Source organism: Microcaecilia unicolor, chromosome 2, assembly GCF_901765095.1.
Source record: "Microcaecilia unicolor chromosome 2, aMicUni1.1, whole genome shotgun sequence".
Lineage (NCBI taxonomy): Eukaryota > Metazoa > Chordata > Amphibia > Gymnophiona > Siphonopidae > Microcaecilia > Microcaecilia unicolor.
This window is the reverse complement of record NC_044032.1, coordinates 197,565,100-197,581,529: the sequence shown is the minus strand read 5'-3', so window position 1 is coordinate 197,581,529 and position 16,430 is coordinate 197,565,100. Positions and strand designations below refer to the sequence as shown.

The 16,430-nt window shown below is 43.6% G+C and overlaps 1 protein-coding gene across 1 annotated transcript in view; it reads right to left on the bottom strand.

Moving 5' to 3' along the window:
- Window positions 1–16,430, bottom strand: part of LOC115463258 (semaphorin-4D-like) — an 85,240-nt gene that overhangs the window by 37,143 nt on the left and 31,667 nt on the right. The window contains exons 7-9 of the mRNA XM_030193612.1: window positions 11,620–11,765; window positions 6,776–6,951; window positions 5,469–5,625 (exon numbers count right to left, since the gene is read on the bottom strand). Of these exons, the coding sequence (XP_030049472.1) occupies window positions 5,469–5,625; window positions 6,776–6,951; window positions 11,620–11,765 (479 nt within the window). The remainder of the gene's footprint in view (window positions 1–5,468; window positions 5,626–6,775; window positions 6,952–11,619; window positions 11,766–16,430) is intronic.

Genomic DNA, 16,430 nt, shown 5'->3' with positions numbered 1-16,430 from the left:
AACAGGTATCGGTAGCCCTTTTCCTAGGTATCCGGGTGAAAGGATGTTTGTAGTGCATCCTCCCATTGACAAGTATAGCAGAGTTGGGGGTTATTGTATGATAGCAAGGCTAAGTAAAGGCGAGAAACGCTACCCCTTCCTTCCCCACCCCGGAGCACCTGTTCTAATGTTGTTTCTACTATGCCCAATTCCTCCCGAGCTCTTTTGTGAATGAAGTCCCACACCAGCCAATAGTGAATGAGTTCCTTTCCTTCCAACCCATACTCCTCTTGCAGTTCCTTGAAATTGTATATCCTCCCATCGTCCCAAAATTGTCCCAAACTATACAAAAGCCATTGGAGGCCCATCTTTTATAAACTGGATCACTGGATCCAGAGGGGAATCCAGGGGCCCAGCAGAGGGCTGTCTGTAAATAATACTTGCAATCTGCAAAAAATTTCTTTTGTATGGAGTACCATGTGGACAGCAGGTGGCCAATCCCTATCAACACCCTTCGAATGATAGACAACAGATCACTCCCCAATAGACATCCCCAATAGAGTGGGTGCCCACCCATGCCCTCTCCCAATAAAGCCATTTTTTGGATGCAAAGGGGGTCCAATCTGATAATATCTTAAGTTGCGCCGCTTGATAATACAAATAAAGACTGGGAATTCTATTCCCCCCTAGTGATCATTTGAAAAAGCACAGATCGCAGCACCCATGGTGGACATTTTCGCCATATAAAGGCAAAAAGTTTCCGATTGAGTTTTTCAAACAGTCAGCAAGGGATCGGGAGTGGGAGAGCCAAGAATAAGTACAACAGTTTTGACAACAGCATTACCTTTATCACATGAATACGACCCAGTCATGATATGGTTAGTCCTTCCCACTTATCCAGTTCAGCAAACAACTGTGAGAGCTTCTTGGGGAAGTTGGCGGCATACAGCCCTTCCACAGTGGGTGTAACATGGACCCCCAAGTATTTAATGGATCCAGACACCCACGTAAAGGGAAGGTCCCTCTTCAACTGAGCTATCCTTTGCTGGGAGACAAGTTGAAGATCTCTGACTTGGTTATATTGACCTTAAAGCCAGACATCACTCCATATTGCGTAATAATTTCCATAACCTGTTTTAGAGATGTCTCCGGTCATATGAGAGTCAAGAGGACATCATCTACAAAAAGCATAATTTTATGTTCCCGGTGTCCCCTAATGATCCCCCTGATCTCTGGATCCTGCCAAATCAAGTATGCCAGGGGCTCTATAGAAATAGCAAAGAGTAATGAGGAAACTGCACACCCCTGTCGGGTACCCCTATGGAGCTCTAGCAGCCGGGTGTATGATCCGTTAACCCTCAGGGTTGCTAGAGGATTTTTGTAGACCAATTTTATCCATGATAAGTATCGCCTCCCGGTTCCCATCCGTACCATCACTGCAAACATGAACGGCCAGCTCAATGGACTGGCCCAGTCACCAGATTCAAAATGTTCCTGTTGCACTTGTTGTAGTTGAGCAGAAAACCCAGCTATCTGAACTTCATTGAGCTGTACCCGAAGCTCATGTAGGGTGTCACCCCTCTTTAAATCAGATGGGTCACCCATGTAGTTTTTCTAAAATTGTTATCTGATCTCAGAGGGCGTTTTCTTGGGCAGTCCTAGATTTGTAAAGATGGGCCTACAAGGCTATGATATGTCCCCGTAAAACCACGTTTAGCCCTTCCCATAATGTAAAGGGTGCAATGTTCCCGGCATTAAATTCCAAATATTCCTTAATATGCTTTTCCAAGGTCAGCACATTTTGGTGATCTTGCAATAAGGCATCATTCATCCACCAGTATCTGGGGCCCGATTTCACATCTAGTATCTTAAGAATCATCACCACTGGGGACTGATCTGACCAGGTGCGCATCTCACTGGTAACCGCTTGTGAAGCAGTTACAAGTTCTCCATCTCCCATCCACATGTCTATCCTAGAGAATGTGTTATGCTTAGGAGAGAAGCAAGTATAATCCCTCTCCCGACAATGAGTAAAGCACCATAGGTCCACCAAACCCCATCGTGCCATAAAACTTTTAAGTAAAGTCCTATTCCATTTTGCATATTGCACCCTCTGTGCTGAGTTATTGAGGAGTGGATCTATGGTAAGATTAAAATCCCCTCCCACCACTACACATCCCTCCCCATAGCGCTGCAGCATCAGCTCTAAGCCTTCTAGAAAGGCCCCCTGATCTTTATTAGGAACATATATAGATAGTAAGGTATACAGTGTGCCTCCCAAAGTTAATTTAACTAGCAAATAGTGACCTTCCTTATCTGGGATAACCTGATGAACTTGCCATGGGAAAGCAGTGGATAGAGCTATAAGAACCCATCTGGATTTCGTGTCATAATGATTTGAAGCAAACATGATATTAAGGTATTGTTTATACCTTATCAATTTCTCATGTTGTGGCTTCAAATGCGTTTCCTGAATTAGCATCAAATCAGCCCGCAGGCGCTGCATTTCTTTGAACATCAGTTGATGCTTCACAGGAATATTGAGACCGTGGACATTTAGAGTAACACATTTAAATTCAGATATGTATCTTATAATGTCGAATACGCCAGAACAGCAACCACTGATTCCCAAGCCAAAACCCCAAGTCCCACCATCCCCCTCCCCAGTCCCTCCACAAAGCCAGCTAAGACATGGCAGTATCTCTAACCATGTCATGCCCATAGGAGAAGGAAGTGAGTCTCCCATCTGCAAGCCAATCTTATCAAGATAATTGCCTCTGCAGATCCAACCTCTGGCTATCAAGAGTCAGCGCTGGTGAGTAGTGTCCAAATATCCAAAATATCCAAAGTGCAATGGAGCAGGCACTTCAACCTGGGCGCTGTGGGGAGGGTAGCTGCTTCCCAGTTGTTTGTCTCCCGAGTCGACCCTTACCATGGGATATTCGCTGCCATTTCAGATGTTCAGGTTTCTTACAGTCAGGCATGGAGGTCTTGTGTGACAGTTCACCCTCATCGTGCACAGGAAAAAATTCTTGTGCCTCCTCTAGCGAGCCAACTCGACGCAGCTTACCCTCCTTATAGAATACCAGTGCAAAAGGGTGTTGTCACTTGTAGCGAATTCCCTCCTCCCACAACTGGTGAGTTAGGGGTTGTAATTCACTCCTCCTTTTAAGAGTGGTGGTTGAGAGGTCTTGATAAATCTCTATCGGGTAAGTATCCCACACAAGAGGTGTAGCCGCCCTCACTTTAGTCATCACTACTTCTTTTGTTTTAAATTCAGTGAAGCACACCACATAACCTTAGGCACGTTAGGTCTTCTAGTCCCCAAGGCTCGATGCGCTCGTTCAATATGAATAGAAAAGGGTTGCCGAGGGTGGATGGGTTCTGAGAATATAGTGGCAGCAATACGCTGTACCACCGATTCACAGTCCGTGTATTCCGGAAGCTCTGGCAGTCCCCGGATCCGTATGTTGGAGCAGCGGCTCCTGTTTTCAAGGTCTTCCACTTTGTCCAATAAGTACCTGGTTTCTCTTTTTTGATCATTCAGCCTTTGTTCCATCTCGTGAAGCACTTCCATGTGCTCCTCCAGGCCTGCTTCCACTTCAGCCACACATTGTCCTAACTCCGCAATTTCACCGTGGAGATCCGCCCCCAGCGCCCCTAGCTCCTGGTGAACAGCTTTAAGATCTACTTTAATCTCTTGAAGACAGGTGCAAATTGTTGCCATTGAATCCTGTTGTGAGGATGGTATGTGCCGGGAGTCAGCAAGCGGGAGTTCTCCCAGCAGTGGCTGTTGCTTCTCCGTTGCATTTCCGCCAGGATACTCTCGGTCCAGGCCCAGGTCGCTGACCTCTGCTGAAATGCATAAGTGTGTAAATCAACCACCTTAGAGCAGGGCGCTTCCATCGCCAAAAGCAATTTCTCTCTCCCTCTGCTTAAATTGGTGAATTAGCAGTGGTAGCTAATAGGTAGCAGAAAGTTGGGAGCTCCATCTTCAAGCTGCCATTCAGGTCGGTGATGTCACTTCCTCCCCTGTCCAATTCTCTTTTTTGGCTCTGCTCCAGATTTAATCGACCAGGCCTTCTTTGTCACCTCATCACCTCAGGACACATGCTGGTCTTAGTAATTTCTTGGCTAGACTATTGTAATTCCCTATATAATGGCCTCCCTCTAAGTTCACTTACATGCCTTCAACTAGTCAAATCTACTTCTGTGAAGATGCTATTGTATGCTTGTTATTGTGATTATGTTACTGCTTTCTGAACACTGGTTACCAGTCACTGCTAGGCTTACGTTTAAGATTCCCTGTGTGGTTTATAAGGGTCTCTCCCCATATGACCCTAACAATATAACTGATCTTGAATCCTGTCCACACCTTCTCACTCCCTTCACATCCCAAGCTGCAGTCCTTACCCTTCAATCCCATTACATTTAAGACTTGGATGACTCCAATGATACTGCTTTCTCTTACCTTGGACCCCACCTTTGGAAATATCCCCCATATTAATATTCGCAGAGAACCTTTTTTTTCCCCCTGTTTAGAAAATCTGTTAAGACATGGCTTTTTCAGCTCAAGTTAGCCATGGAGGGGCCAAGCATTTCCTCTCATTCTCCCCCCACTGCTGTTACTGCCATGGCTGTGCCCCCTCCCCCTGCTACCATCAATGCCATCACTGGCTGTTTCGCCACCACCCACAGAAGCCCTGCCCTGGCCCTGCTGTCTAGGGGAAGTAGGCACGCTGCTCCAGCCTCTGATGCCAGCACTTCTGTGCATGCTCAGTTCAAATACATGAACTGAGTACACACAGATGTGCCGGCAGCAGCCGCTAGAGCAACTTGCTGACTTCCTCTTGCTGAGGCAGAATGGACAGGGCTCCGACAGGGAAACTCTTCAGCTGGTGGGGCTTTAGCACCCCTGCCAGTTGAGTATTGGATACCAGTGTTGGAGTGGGCCTGAGCACGAAGTGGGGGACCCAAGCCCCCGAGCCCCCCCCCCCTCCCCGTGGCTACTCTACTAGTTTGGATGATACACCAAAGTAAGTCTTTAATTTCTCACAATGTGCTACTGATATACCTGGCCTTTCCCCCTCTTTCTATGTCCCTGACCCGTATGTGTACTTTTGCCCCATCCCTTGTCTTATGTCTGGCTTTTCTGCTGCTTTTCCATCACTATATTATATAATTATTGTAATATCTTTTTCTGTTTCTAAAAAAATTATAAACTACAGAGAAGTACAATTGTGTAATCACTGGTATATCAAGAAAACATAACCAAACAAATAAATAAAATACACAAATCACTGCTATCAAGAGTTTCCATCACTTTTACCCCTTGTCTGTTATGTGTCTCTATAAAGAATTACATACACCTTGTAGCACTATATATAAGTGATAATGACAATGGCAATGATAAAACTAATGATGATAATACCGCAGCCCCATGGTAGAGGACAAATAGAATTCTTAACTCATATTTCTGTTCCACTTACCGCTCCAGGTCGAGGTTTAGGGATCTCTCCATTGTCTCGCACCCACTTTGTGTACCATTCTTCAACTGCAACTTCTTTCATGTAATGTCCTTCAGCAAAAACTTTTTCCACTGACGACATACTGTATGAACATACAGCTGACACACCAATATTATTTCTTTAATAGGGGAATAAAAGAATCATGTTTCTGTTTACTATTTTTTTATTTGTTTTATGCTAACTGGATGAACACAAAGAGGGGCATAACCGAACGGGGCGCCCAAGTTTTCCTGAGGGCGTCCTCACAGGATGCCCTGCGAATGGGCGGGGAAACCCATATTATCGAAACAAGATGGGTGGCCATCTTTCATTTCGATAATACGGTCGGGGACGCCCAAATCTCCACATTTAGGCCGACCTTGGAGATGGTCGTCCCTAGAGATGGTCGTCCCCAATTTTCGGCAATAATGGAACCCGAGGACGCCCATCTTAGAAACGACCAAATCCAAGCCCTTTGGTCATGGGAGGAGCCAGCATTCATAGTGCACTGGTCCCCCTGACATGCCAGGACACCAACTGGGCACCGTAGAGGGCACTGCAGTGGACTTCAGAAAAAGCTCCCAGGTGCATAGCTCCCTTACTTTGTGTGCTGAGCCCCCCAAAACCCACTCCCCACAACTGTACCCCACTACCATAGCCCTTAGGGATGAAGGGGGGCACCTACAGTGGTTTTCTGGTAGGTTTTGTAGGGCTCACATTTACCACCACAAGTTTAAAAGGTAGGGGGGGATGGGCCTGGCTGCCTGAAGTGCACTGCAGTACACACTAAAACTGCTCCAGGGACCTGCATACTGCAGGAGCTGGGTGTGATATTTGAGGCTGGCATAGAGGCTGGAAAAAATATTTTAACATTTTTTATGGGTGGGAGGGGGTTAGTGACCATTGGGGGAGTAAGGGGAAGTCATCCACGATGCCCTCCTGTGGTCATCTGGTCAGTTCGGGCACCTTTTTGAGGCTTGGTCACAAGAAAAAATGGACCAAGTAAAGTCAGCCAAGTGCTCGTCAGGGACACCCTTCTTTTTTCCATTATCGGCCGAGGATGCCTATGTGTTAAGCATGCCCCAGTCCCGCCTTCACTATGCTTCCGACAAGCCCCCGGGAAATTTGGTCATCCCCACGACGGAAAGCAGTTGAGGACGGCCAAAATCAGCTTTCGATTATGCCAATTTGGACGACCCTGGGAGACAGACACCCATCTGCTGATTTGTGTCGAAAGATGGGCGCCCTTCTCTTTCGAAAATGAGCCCAATAGTGAAAATACTACTTACAAATTTGTGGTGAAGACCCCATAAATCAAGGGTTCTTCCAAGTCTGGTGATTTCAGAATAAAAACATCATTAACCACATTGAAAACATAATTCCACTCAGGCATGCGACACAACAATGTAGCTTTGAGAAAAGTTGTCCACTTGTTCTGTAAGATCTTTAATCCTCCTTGGTCCCCCTAGAAAACAAGAGTCCAAAGGCTGGTGCAGTTTACTAGCAAAACAACTGAAACACGTGAAAATAAGAATCAAGAAGGTATCCCCTTGTTTGTTATCTCTTTTTTGTTGTCAATTTGTGAAAATATTGAGGTCAGTACTCAAAACCACTCTCATAGTCAGCAGTGGCAGTGCCTGGCATATAAGGTTATTTTTTAACTTAAAAAAAATCCTGGGGGCTGAATGGATAATTTGCAATGTATAAATGGTTATATGTCCCAAATTATCCATCTGGAAAGAGGGTGAGATTAAGGTATTCTTGGGGGTTGCACCACTTAAACATATGGGAGATAATTCTATAAGGAGCTGCATTGATTTAGCACAAGTATGTACGAAAATAACAGTATTCCAATCATTTATGCTGAAATCTATCTTCCATTTCAAATCAAAATTGTGTCACATCTACCTACAAGCTAGCCAACTTAAATAAAAATACTAAAACCTATCATATACCTGCCATAAACAAATTTGGTGGAGAACACTTAAAAACTCATTGAATAGGTAAGATAACCAGCTAATTTTAGCCCGTTATCTTCAGGGGCATATTCAACTGGATATTTCTCTACCTAGAAATTGTCAAAATTTGACCAGCTAGATTTATAGCCCTGTTTTAGAAAGGATACAGAGAGGGTAATTAAGACATTCAGGTTGGGATGTTGAAAAGTCCCACAGTATTTTACAAAGGCTCTGCCAAATGAAAAGCTTCTTATAAAATACATGTAAGGATGTGTAGGAATGCATGTCCATGCCTCCTCATGTCCCATAGGAGCAACAATTATAAAAAGCTTCACATAGGGGGATAAAAAACACAGTACTTTTATATCCTACTTATACATAAGTGCAATTTTTGAAATTTACTGCTCCCAATAGCAGCCATACCCTTACTCCCCTGAGACCTAGCCAAAGACGTCAATAATCCTCTTTCCAGTCCGCCCCCCCCCCCCCCCCCCCCACACACACATCAATACCCCTTTTTGATCTCTTAAACAAGGGTGTCCACCTGCCATCCCATTATGGCTCTTACAGGAAGGCCCTTGGTGTCTACTAGTAAGTGATCCCCAGTTGCTCCTGCAAGTTGTGGGTTCAAAATGTCACTCTTTCATGGTAGCTTGACCCCTTAAGGTACAAACATGAGACGTTCACTAAGGATCACAGTTGCTATTCCAGCAGCCTGACAGCATTGGATCTCAAAGCTTCAGCCCAATGTTCCTGGACTAAAGGTTAAAGGGCTGGTTGGAGCTCTCATATCTACCTGCATGAGCATCCCCTCACAAACCCCAACTTTCTCAATGAAACACAATCCCCCCCCCCCCCCCCCACACACACACAACCTTGCACAAGACCCCATCCTCCAATCCTCACTCAAACTCCCCCTGATCATCAACTCCCCCCCTCCCTCCAATGTGCACTCCACCTCCCACTGGTTTTCTCCAACTCCCTCCCCCTCTGTCATAAGACTTGAATCTACTCATGCCTCTGCTATTAGTTATATTTGTCCCAAACTCTGGAACATGCTGCCTGCCCACCTTTGCTCTGAACCCGCTTACTATAAGTATCTGCTTTGAAAAGCCATCTTTTCAGTCTTGCCTATTCTGCTCACCACTAATCTCTCCACTTCTCTTCTAGCAGTTTATTATTGTTTTATAAACTGCTTAGAAGTCATATTGTTGGTGTTTGCAGTATATCAAGTCTCTGTAAATAAATTAAATAATCTCTCCCCCTCCCCCAAATGCTTGGGCCTACAGGTCCCTGGTGATCTAGTGGTTTCTCTGGCAGCACCCTCATTCTATATGGCACCCCTAGCAATACTACCACAAGGCTATCACTAGGGGTGCCATACTGAATGAAGGTGCTGGAAAGGGCAGGAACAATTGGGGATCACTCCCACCTGAGGAATCACTACAGCACCAGGGTCCTGTTAAGCTAGGCCCAAGAGGTTCAGGGAGTTTCTTTTGGATGTTGGGTGCTTACGGGGTTGATGATCAGGGGAAGTTTGAGTAAGGATTGGGAGGTTGGGGTGGGGGTCAGGTGAGGATCGGAGATAGAGATACTCATGGGGGGTGGGTTTGACAGATCCGACCGGCCCTTTAACCTGCAGCCCTAGAGAATTGGACCTCAATTTTGAGACCTGATGCTGCTGGTGGTAAAATAACCCTAGCTAAAACCAGCTATACCATAACTTGCAGTATGCACTCCTCAACTTCCTCAAAGCTCAAAATCTTTTTCTGCAGTTGCATAATTATTACACAAGTTTAGGTCGGCTTTGTAAACCGGTTTAGGTCAGAAGCTCCAGGACTTTTTAAAAGGGGACAAATTTATACAAGTCTCAGAATCTGGCCTGCAGAAAGCTTTGGTTTCTCTCTTTCCTCCATAGGAGCATGGTCCTCTTAAAGAAGCATGGAGAAAAGACCTTGGGTATGGCTTGAAGGGGGTGGACTTTCCTAAATTGATAAAAGCTATCCCAAAGCAGGTTTTCAGCACTGAACTCAGAACAGTCAATACCAAATACTTCATAGAGCATATATATCACAACTACAGGCCTCTAAGGCAGGATGGGTGCCTACTGCATAGTGTTCCAAGTGTCAGCAGGGGAGACAATCCTTATTTCATAGTTTTGTAGATGCAGTGGTATTCAGGCCTTTTGGAGGGCGATTCATAGATACTTGGGGAATATTTTTGGCCAACGTATAATTTTTTTCTTGGAAGTGAGTTCTGTTGCCTAATGGGAGGCTTATGGGATTCTTGATAAAGCTTCATATTTATTTCTTAGCAAGGCCTATGCATTTGGGGAAGAACTGTATACTTAATCATTGGATGCAAGATGTGCCTCCCTTTTTTTTGGTATTGGAGAAATAGATTATATGCCTTGATGCTAAGGTAGGCACGTCTGCCCTTGATACCCAAAGAAGACAAAGGGCCTTTTTGTATGTTTGGAATTATCTGCAAACTATCTTCCATAAGGTGAGAAGTGTGGTTTTGAACAAATTCTGAAGTACATCATGATTTGTTCATTGCTTCACGAAGAGCCGACTTAGAGTCCCTCTGCCTGGGTGGGAAGGGGAGGGAGGGTGGATGGGTCTGGGGTAGGTGGTTAGGTAATCCTGAGTACAATCATGCAATATAAAGTGGCTTGAGTCATAAGAGTCCAGACAACTGGCCATCATAGCTGTAAAGAAGGGATAAAAGTAATGGGGAGGTAATAGATTGTTTATAAAATTGGGATCATCAGTTCCTTTTGTTTTTCATGCATTTTGGTGCTTTGTTCATTCTTCTATTATTGTTTATTTGTTATGAGGTACTTTACTGTAGACTTTGCCTTGTATTACTGTTCATCCGTGTGCTGTACTGTTCTTTTGATCCCTAATAAAAACTGTTACAACTTAGAGCTCAAAATCTTAATTCAGCCTTTTTCCTTCCTCTCTCCACCTGAATAAAATATGCAAAACTTTGCCTTAGGACTGCCTAATCTCTTGGGTCATTCACTCCTCTTGAATAATTGCAAAAACTTGCCCCCCAATACCAGACTGATCTCTTTCCTCCCTCCCTTAGGGTTAGCCCAACCTATACCCACCTTCCCTCCCAGCTAATAATCCTAGGAAAACTATCCCCAGAACAGGAAAAATCCCTTGCTCTCTCCATCCTGTCCAATAGAGGGCACAATTCTTTCATGAAGAAGAGGAAGAGAGGAGATCTCCCTGCATCAAGATATTTTTTTTGGAGAGCTGGGAAAGAAGTGTGGATGTCTAGTAGGCCTTTGGAAGCAAAGTTTTGCATTTATTTGGGAGTGAAGGCGTAGGGCAATCCAGGGACAAAAGTTTATATTTAGAGGCAGAAAAGGGGACAGACCAGCCCCAAGGCAAGTTTTAAAATTTATTGAGTGAGAAGAAGGTTGCCATAAAGTTGTCTGGGTAACTTTAGGATAACCCTCTCTGAGGCCAGACTTACCCCAGAATGCCTCCAACTCCACCACTACTTGTCCATTAAATTTTGTATGGTCAAGGAGTTCAGTGACAAAATTTAACTGGTCAGCACGGGGGAAATTTCAACCCTTTTGATCTGAATAGGTAGCGCCTAATGTTATCTGAACAAATCTTGCAAATTGACCCCCTAAGCTGTTTTTTTTCTGAAAAAGAGGTGTAGGAAGGTGAGGGGACAGGCCACAATACTGCACCACTTTCATTGTTCAGCCCTCATGTAAAAAAAAACTACATAGGCATTTATCGTCACTGGGGGGGGGGGGGGGGGTCAGAACTGTGCAACCTTGTGCTTAAGTTGCTCATCTGCTTCACAAAGCAAAGAACACCAGAACTCAAGCTTAAAAATCATTCTAAACTGATCAGAGCCAAACATGCTGCTCATGTCCGAGTCCACACAAAGTACAGGCAAGCTGATGGGCACAGACACACAGATGCATGACAAACCACTAACCTGCATCTACACACATGATAGATTGTCAAAACTGCATGCAGCTCCTAATTATCAAAACAAATTGTCTCTTCTAGAAACTTTGTTAAAGTGATATGAAACAGATGAGAGAACATACGAGAAGAAAGCAGCTTTTTTTTTTTTTGCTGGAACTTTATCAAAGTAGACTTTTAACAAGCTGAAAGGAAATTTTAGGTATCTCTCACCTTGCACACTCTGGCTACCCTTGGAATCATCATTTTGCCAAAAAACTCAAATTCCACAGAGACCTCAGTGAAGAAAAAGTATACTTTATCATCATCTCCTTTGGTATTATTGTCTCTTATCACATCAGCAGAAACAAAACTGGGTGCTGTGTGTCAAGAGAAACAAGGAGCTGTCACACATCAGATACAGTAATATTAAAACAGCATTCCAAGTGCCATAATGGTCCAGGATTTTTAAAAAAATGTATTTGTTTGCAGGTTCTGATATCTTCTATTGGTTTAACATAAAAATATGTGACCAAGGATAATGTGAGGCACGAGTACTGAGACCACACTGTCTTGCAACAGCAGAAGGAAAGAAGTCCATTTTCTCCCAGCTTCTATATAGCGCACCTAGAGATCTGCGCCAAAATCCAAGCGGATTTTATAACAATGAGCTTAACAACAAACTTAACAACTGATAATAGCACTTAAACAAGCAATAATGAGCACTGATTAGAATTTATGTGCACAACTCGCTAAGCGTATTCTGTAACAAAGTGCACTGAACTTCTAATGCGTGCAGGCAAAAAGGGGCATGATTATAGGCAGGGAAATGGACGTTTCGTGAGTGTTCTGAAATTTACATGGGTACTTATAGAATATAGCCCAGTGCACATAAATCTACACACAGGGATTTATGCCACATTTTCATTGGTGTAAATGGATGCACGTTGTGTTAGGCACTGAGATATCAACCACACGTATTCTATAACCGGCACCCTAGGCGCCGATTATAGAATACGCTTAGCACTGATTTCTGCGCCATTTTTTGGCGCCATAAATAGAATTTCCCCCTTTATGCTGAAAAATAAATTAAGTGCCTCTCTGTAGCCTAGGAAGTATGTCCCATCATTATATATACTGGATTCTGCAGAGCTCATTCAGGATCCCCAATATTTCAGAGACAAAAGGCAGTAAGCTCATTGCAGAGAAACCAAGCAAAACATGTTTTTCCCCATTTTCCCACAAATCAACCAAAATAGACTTATTTCTTTCTGCTATTGCAGGGCAGCATAATTTCTTCACCCACAGCATTTAATATTTCTTAGCACAACGTTAGATAAAAACAAAGAACAAATGAAAACGAACGCAAGGAAAGACATTCTATGAAAAGGTTAAAACAGTAAACTTCCATAATAGTAACCCTCCCTTGACCCCCACCCAAAATTCAGCGTACAGCGGTTGCATTTTTTTAAAAATGCAGCTGCAGTGGGGTTTTTATGCTTAGGTATACAGTGCCAGACCCACCTGAATACCAGTGCTGAATATCTGCTTATATAATGGGGCAGTAACCAGTACCAGTAACATAGTAAGATAGTAGATGACAGCAGATAAAAACCTGTATGGTCCATCCAGTCTGCCCAACAAGATAAACTCACTACACATGGTATGTGATACTTCATATGTATACCTGACCTTGATTTGTCTTTAATCGAAATTAACAACAAGGAGGAACAATTATTCTACACTATTCTTCAACAATTTCAGTCCATGTTTATCCTTCATTAACCAAATTCGATTGAGCATACAAATAGCGGATGGAACGTGTTGGTATGTCGCTGAAATACAGTGATTCATAAACAGCTCCTGAGGACGCCAATGGCGAAACACAGCACTGTGTACAGCTGCAAGAACAGTTTTGTATACAGATTGTTTGAACAAAGCTTGAGGATATTATTTACAGTCTGACCAAATATTTTCATCAAATTTGGTTAATGAAGGATAAACATGGACTGAAGAAACACGGTATAACGGGACTTGTAACTACTCTTCACCACATGAACTCTTAAACAAGAGACAATGATTTATACTACTTGAAGAGGATATTGTAAGCTATAAAGGACAGAGAACTTATTAGTATTTACAATATTTAGTTGCTTACTAATAACCATTGTATTGTGGAAAATAATTTGTATGTATATAAGAATGTGTTTGGTAACATCTATATGAGCAAAATAGCAGTATCTCATTAATAAACAGAAATTTCAGATATAGAAATACAAATCTATTCTTATATTTTTTTGCTTGATTTGTCCTTGCCATTTTCAGGGCACAGACCGTAGAAATCTGCCCAGCACTGGCTTTGCTTCCCAATTACCGGTGTTGCCAATCAATCTCCGCTACGCTTCTATGGATCCATTCCTTCTTAACAGGATTCCTTTTTGTTTATCCCATTCATTTTTAAATTCCATTACCATTTTCTTTTCCACCACGTCCTGCAGGAGGGTATTCCAGTTATCTACCACCCTCTCTGTGAAAAATACTTCCTGACATTATTCCTGACTCTGCCCACCTTCAATCTCAATTCATGTCCTCTAGTTCTACCACCTTCCCATTTCTGGAAAAGGTTTGTTTACGGATTAATACCTTTCAAATATTTGAATATGTGTATCATATCACCCCTGTTTCTCCTTTCCTCCAGGGTACACATGCCTAGATAAAGACAGGACAACCTTTTTTGCTATCCTAACCTTATTTGAATAGTTACCAGGTTAGCAGACTGAATGTTACTGCTAACTGAGTAACTCTCATAAGAACATAAGAATAGCCATATTGGATCAGACCAATGGTCCATCTAGCCCAGTATCCTGCTTCCAACAGTGGCCAATCCAGGTCACAAGTGCCTAGGAGAAACCCAACTAGTCGCAACATTCCATGCTAGTAATCCTGGGTCAAGCAGTGGTTTCCTTCATATTCATTTCAATAACTGATTAAGGACTTTTCCTCCAGGAACTTGGCAAAACCTTTTTTAAACCCAGCTATGCTAACCACCATTACCACATCCTCCGGCAGCAAGTTCCAGAGCCTTAGCGCCACCCCTAGACTGCCCTGACCCTATCTGGATAGCAGAGTCCCACAAAGAGGCCACACAGATCCACAACAGAGCAAACGCAAAAGAGAACAGATTCAAATCTAATGTATAAAATGAGGCCTTTATTTTAAAATGCCCAATGTGGTCCACATTTCACCCATCCATGGGCTACATCAGTGGATACCATGCATGTGCAAAACATGGGCCACGTCGAGTATTTTTAAAGGCTTCATTTTATATTTGGATAGCACCTGGGTGGTCAGAGGTCATTTTCAGTGCATTATCCAGATAATGCTGCTGAAAACATATGCCTGGCCTCTGGGAGTGGCATTTATAAAGATAAATACAGCTGAAGAGAAACTCCTTTAATTACAAGCTTGCTAAGGTACAATGAGGGAATGTCCTAACGCAAAATGTGTAGGGGGCTTGCTATTCCACCCCCTATTGTCTATTGCAGCTTGTCTTTCAAGAGATAGGTGCCAAAGAAATTGAGTGGCATCTGTTCTTTCTCAGGATCTGAATGTGCAGAGGAATATTAAGTGTGACATGTTCAATGCCGATGTGTCCAGTATGATGTAAGGGAGGAGTATAAAAGCATCTGAAGGGAAGGGTTAAATATCTTTGGGGCCCTTTTACTAAGCCGCAGTAGGGCTACTGTGTGCTAAAAGAGCATTACCGCAGGACACGCTGCAGCGTCCCATGGTAATGCTCCGCTTACTGCATGCTAATCCCGTGCTGGAAAATATTTTTTATTTTCCAGCTTGAGAGGCATGTTTGGGGGCGGAGAGTAGGCATGCCTGCACCAATAGGGCAGTGTGGACACATTACCATGCGATACCCAATTAGTGCACGAGTAGCGCGGGAGTCCTTACCCCCACCTAAATAGGTGGCGGTAAGGGCTCCTGGAGGTAATGGCCATACACTAATGGGGAAATTAGCGTGTGGCCATTTAAAAAAAAAAAAAAAAGCCAGCTGCGCCCATTTTTCAGCTATGCTAGAAAGTTACTGTAGCGCACAGAAAACGCGTGCGCTAGTCACAATGTCGGCCACTTTCTAGCGTACCTTAGTAAAAGAACCCCTTTATGCAGCTCCAGTTCCGCTGGGAGGGTGGCCAGGACCCAAGGGTGATGCCTGGATCCTCGAATCAGGGGGTATAAGTCCTTGCATGCAGGATTCCACAGCAAAGTCTGCATCCAGCTTCAGCAGCCAACACTGTTGGGAGGGTGACCAGGGCTCAAGGAAGAATATCGGAACCCACCAGTGAGGAATCGTAGTGCAGCAATCATAGACCCCTGGAGAAAGGAAGATGTCTTGGTGAAGGATGTAACTTGTGCCCCTGCAGTAACTAACTGAAGAATACCAGAGCAGGTAACAGGAAGAAAGGGAGCTAAGAAACCAAAAGGAAGAAGGAGGCAAAAAGGAGGCAAAGTCTAACTGATACCCCAGTCTGGGAAGAGAAAAGGAGAAGAGTCCTGGGGAACTGAGTTTGATTCCCAGCACAGGCAGCTCCTTGTGACTCTGGGCAAGTCACTTAACCCTCCATAGCCGCATTGAGCCTGCCATGAGTGGGAAAGCGCGGGGTACAAATGTAACAAAAATAAAATAATTCAATATATGCCACATCATGGAGGATAGCCACACTATCTCATAGCTGAGCTAAAGTTATGCAGATTATATAAATGTTACTTCCTCCCAAGGGAAATAAGGAAAACAAATATTTTTAAAAAATGATAACAGCAAAAGAAAAAAACACATTAACATAAATCCAATTCATTCATCCTACTTACTGAGCAAAAAGGCTTCCAGCTGAGACAGCTCTGAATATATATACTTAAAATTCTGGTAAGTAATTAAACTTCTGCAGGGGAAATACACCAATAGCTAAAGCAGGAGGTTTAAGCTGCAAAAACTGTGTCCTTAATGGAGTAATTCTACATACATCTGGGAAAATAGCTAC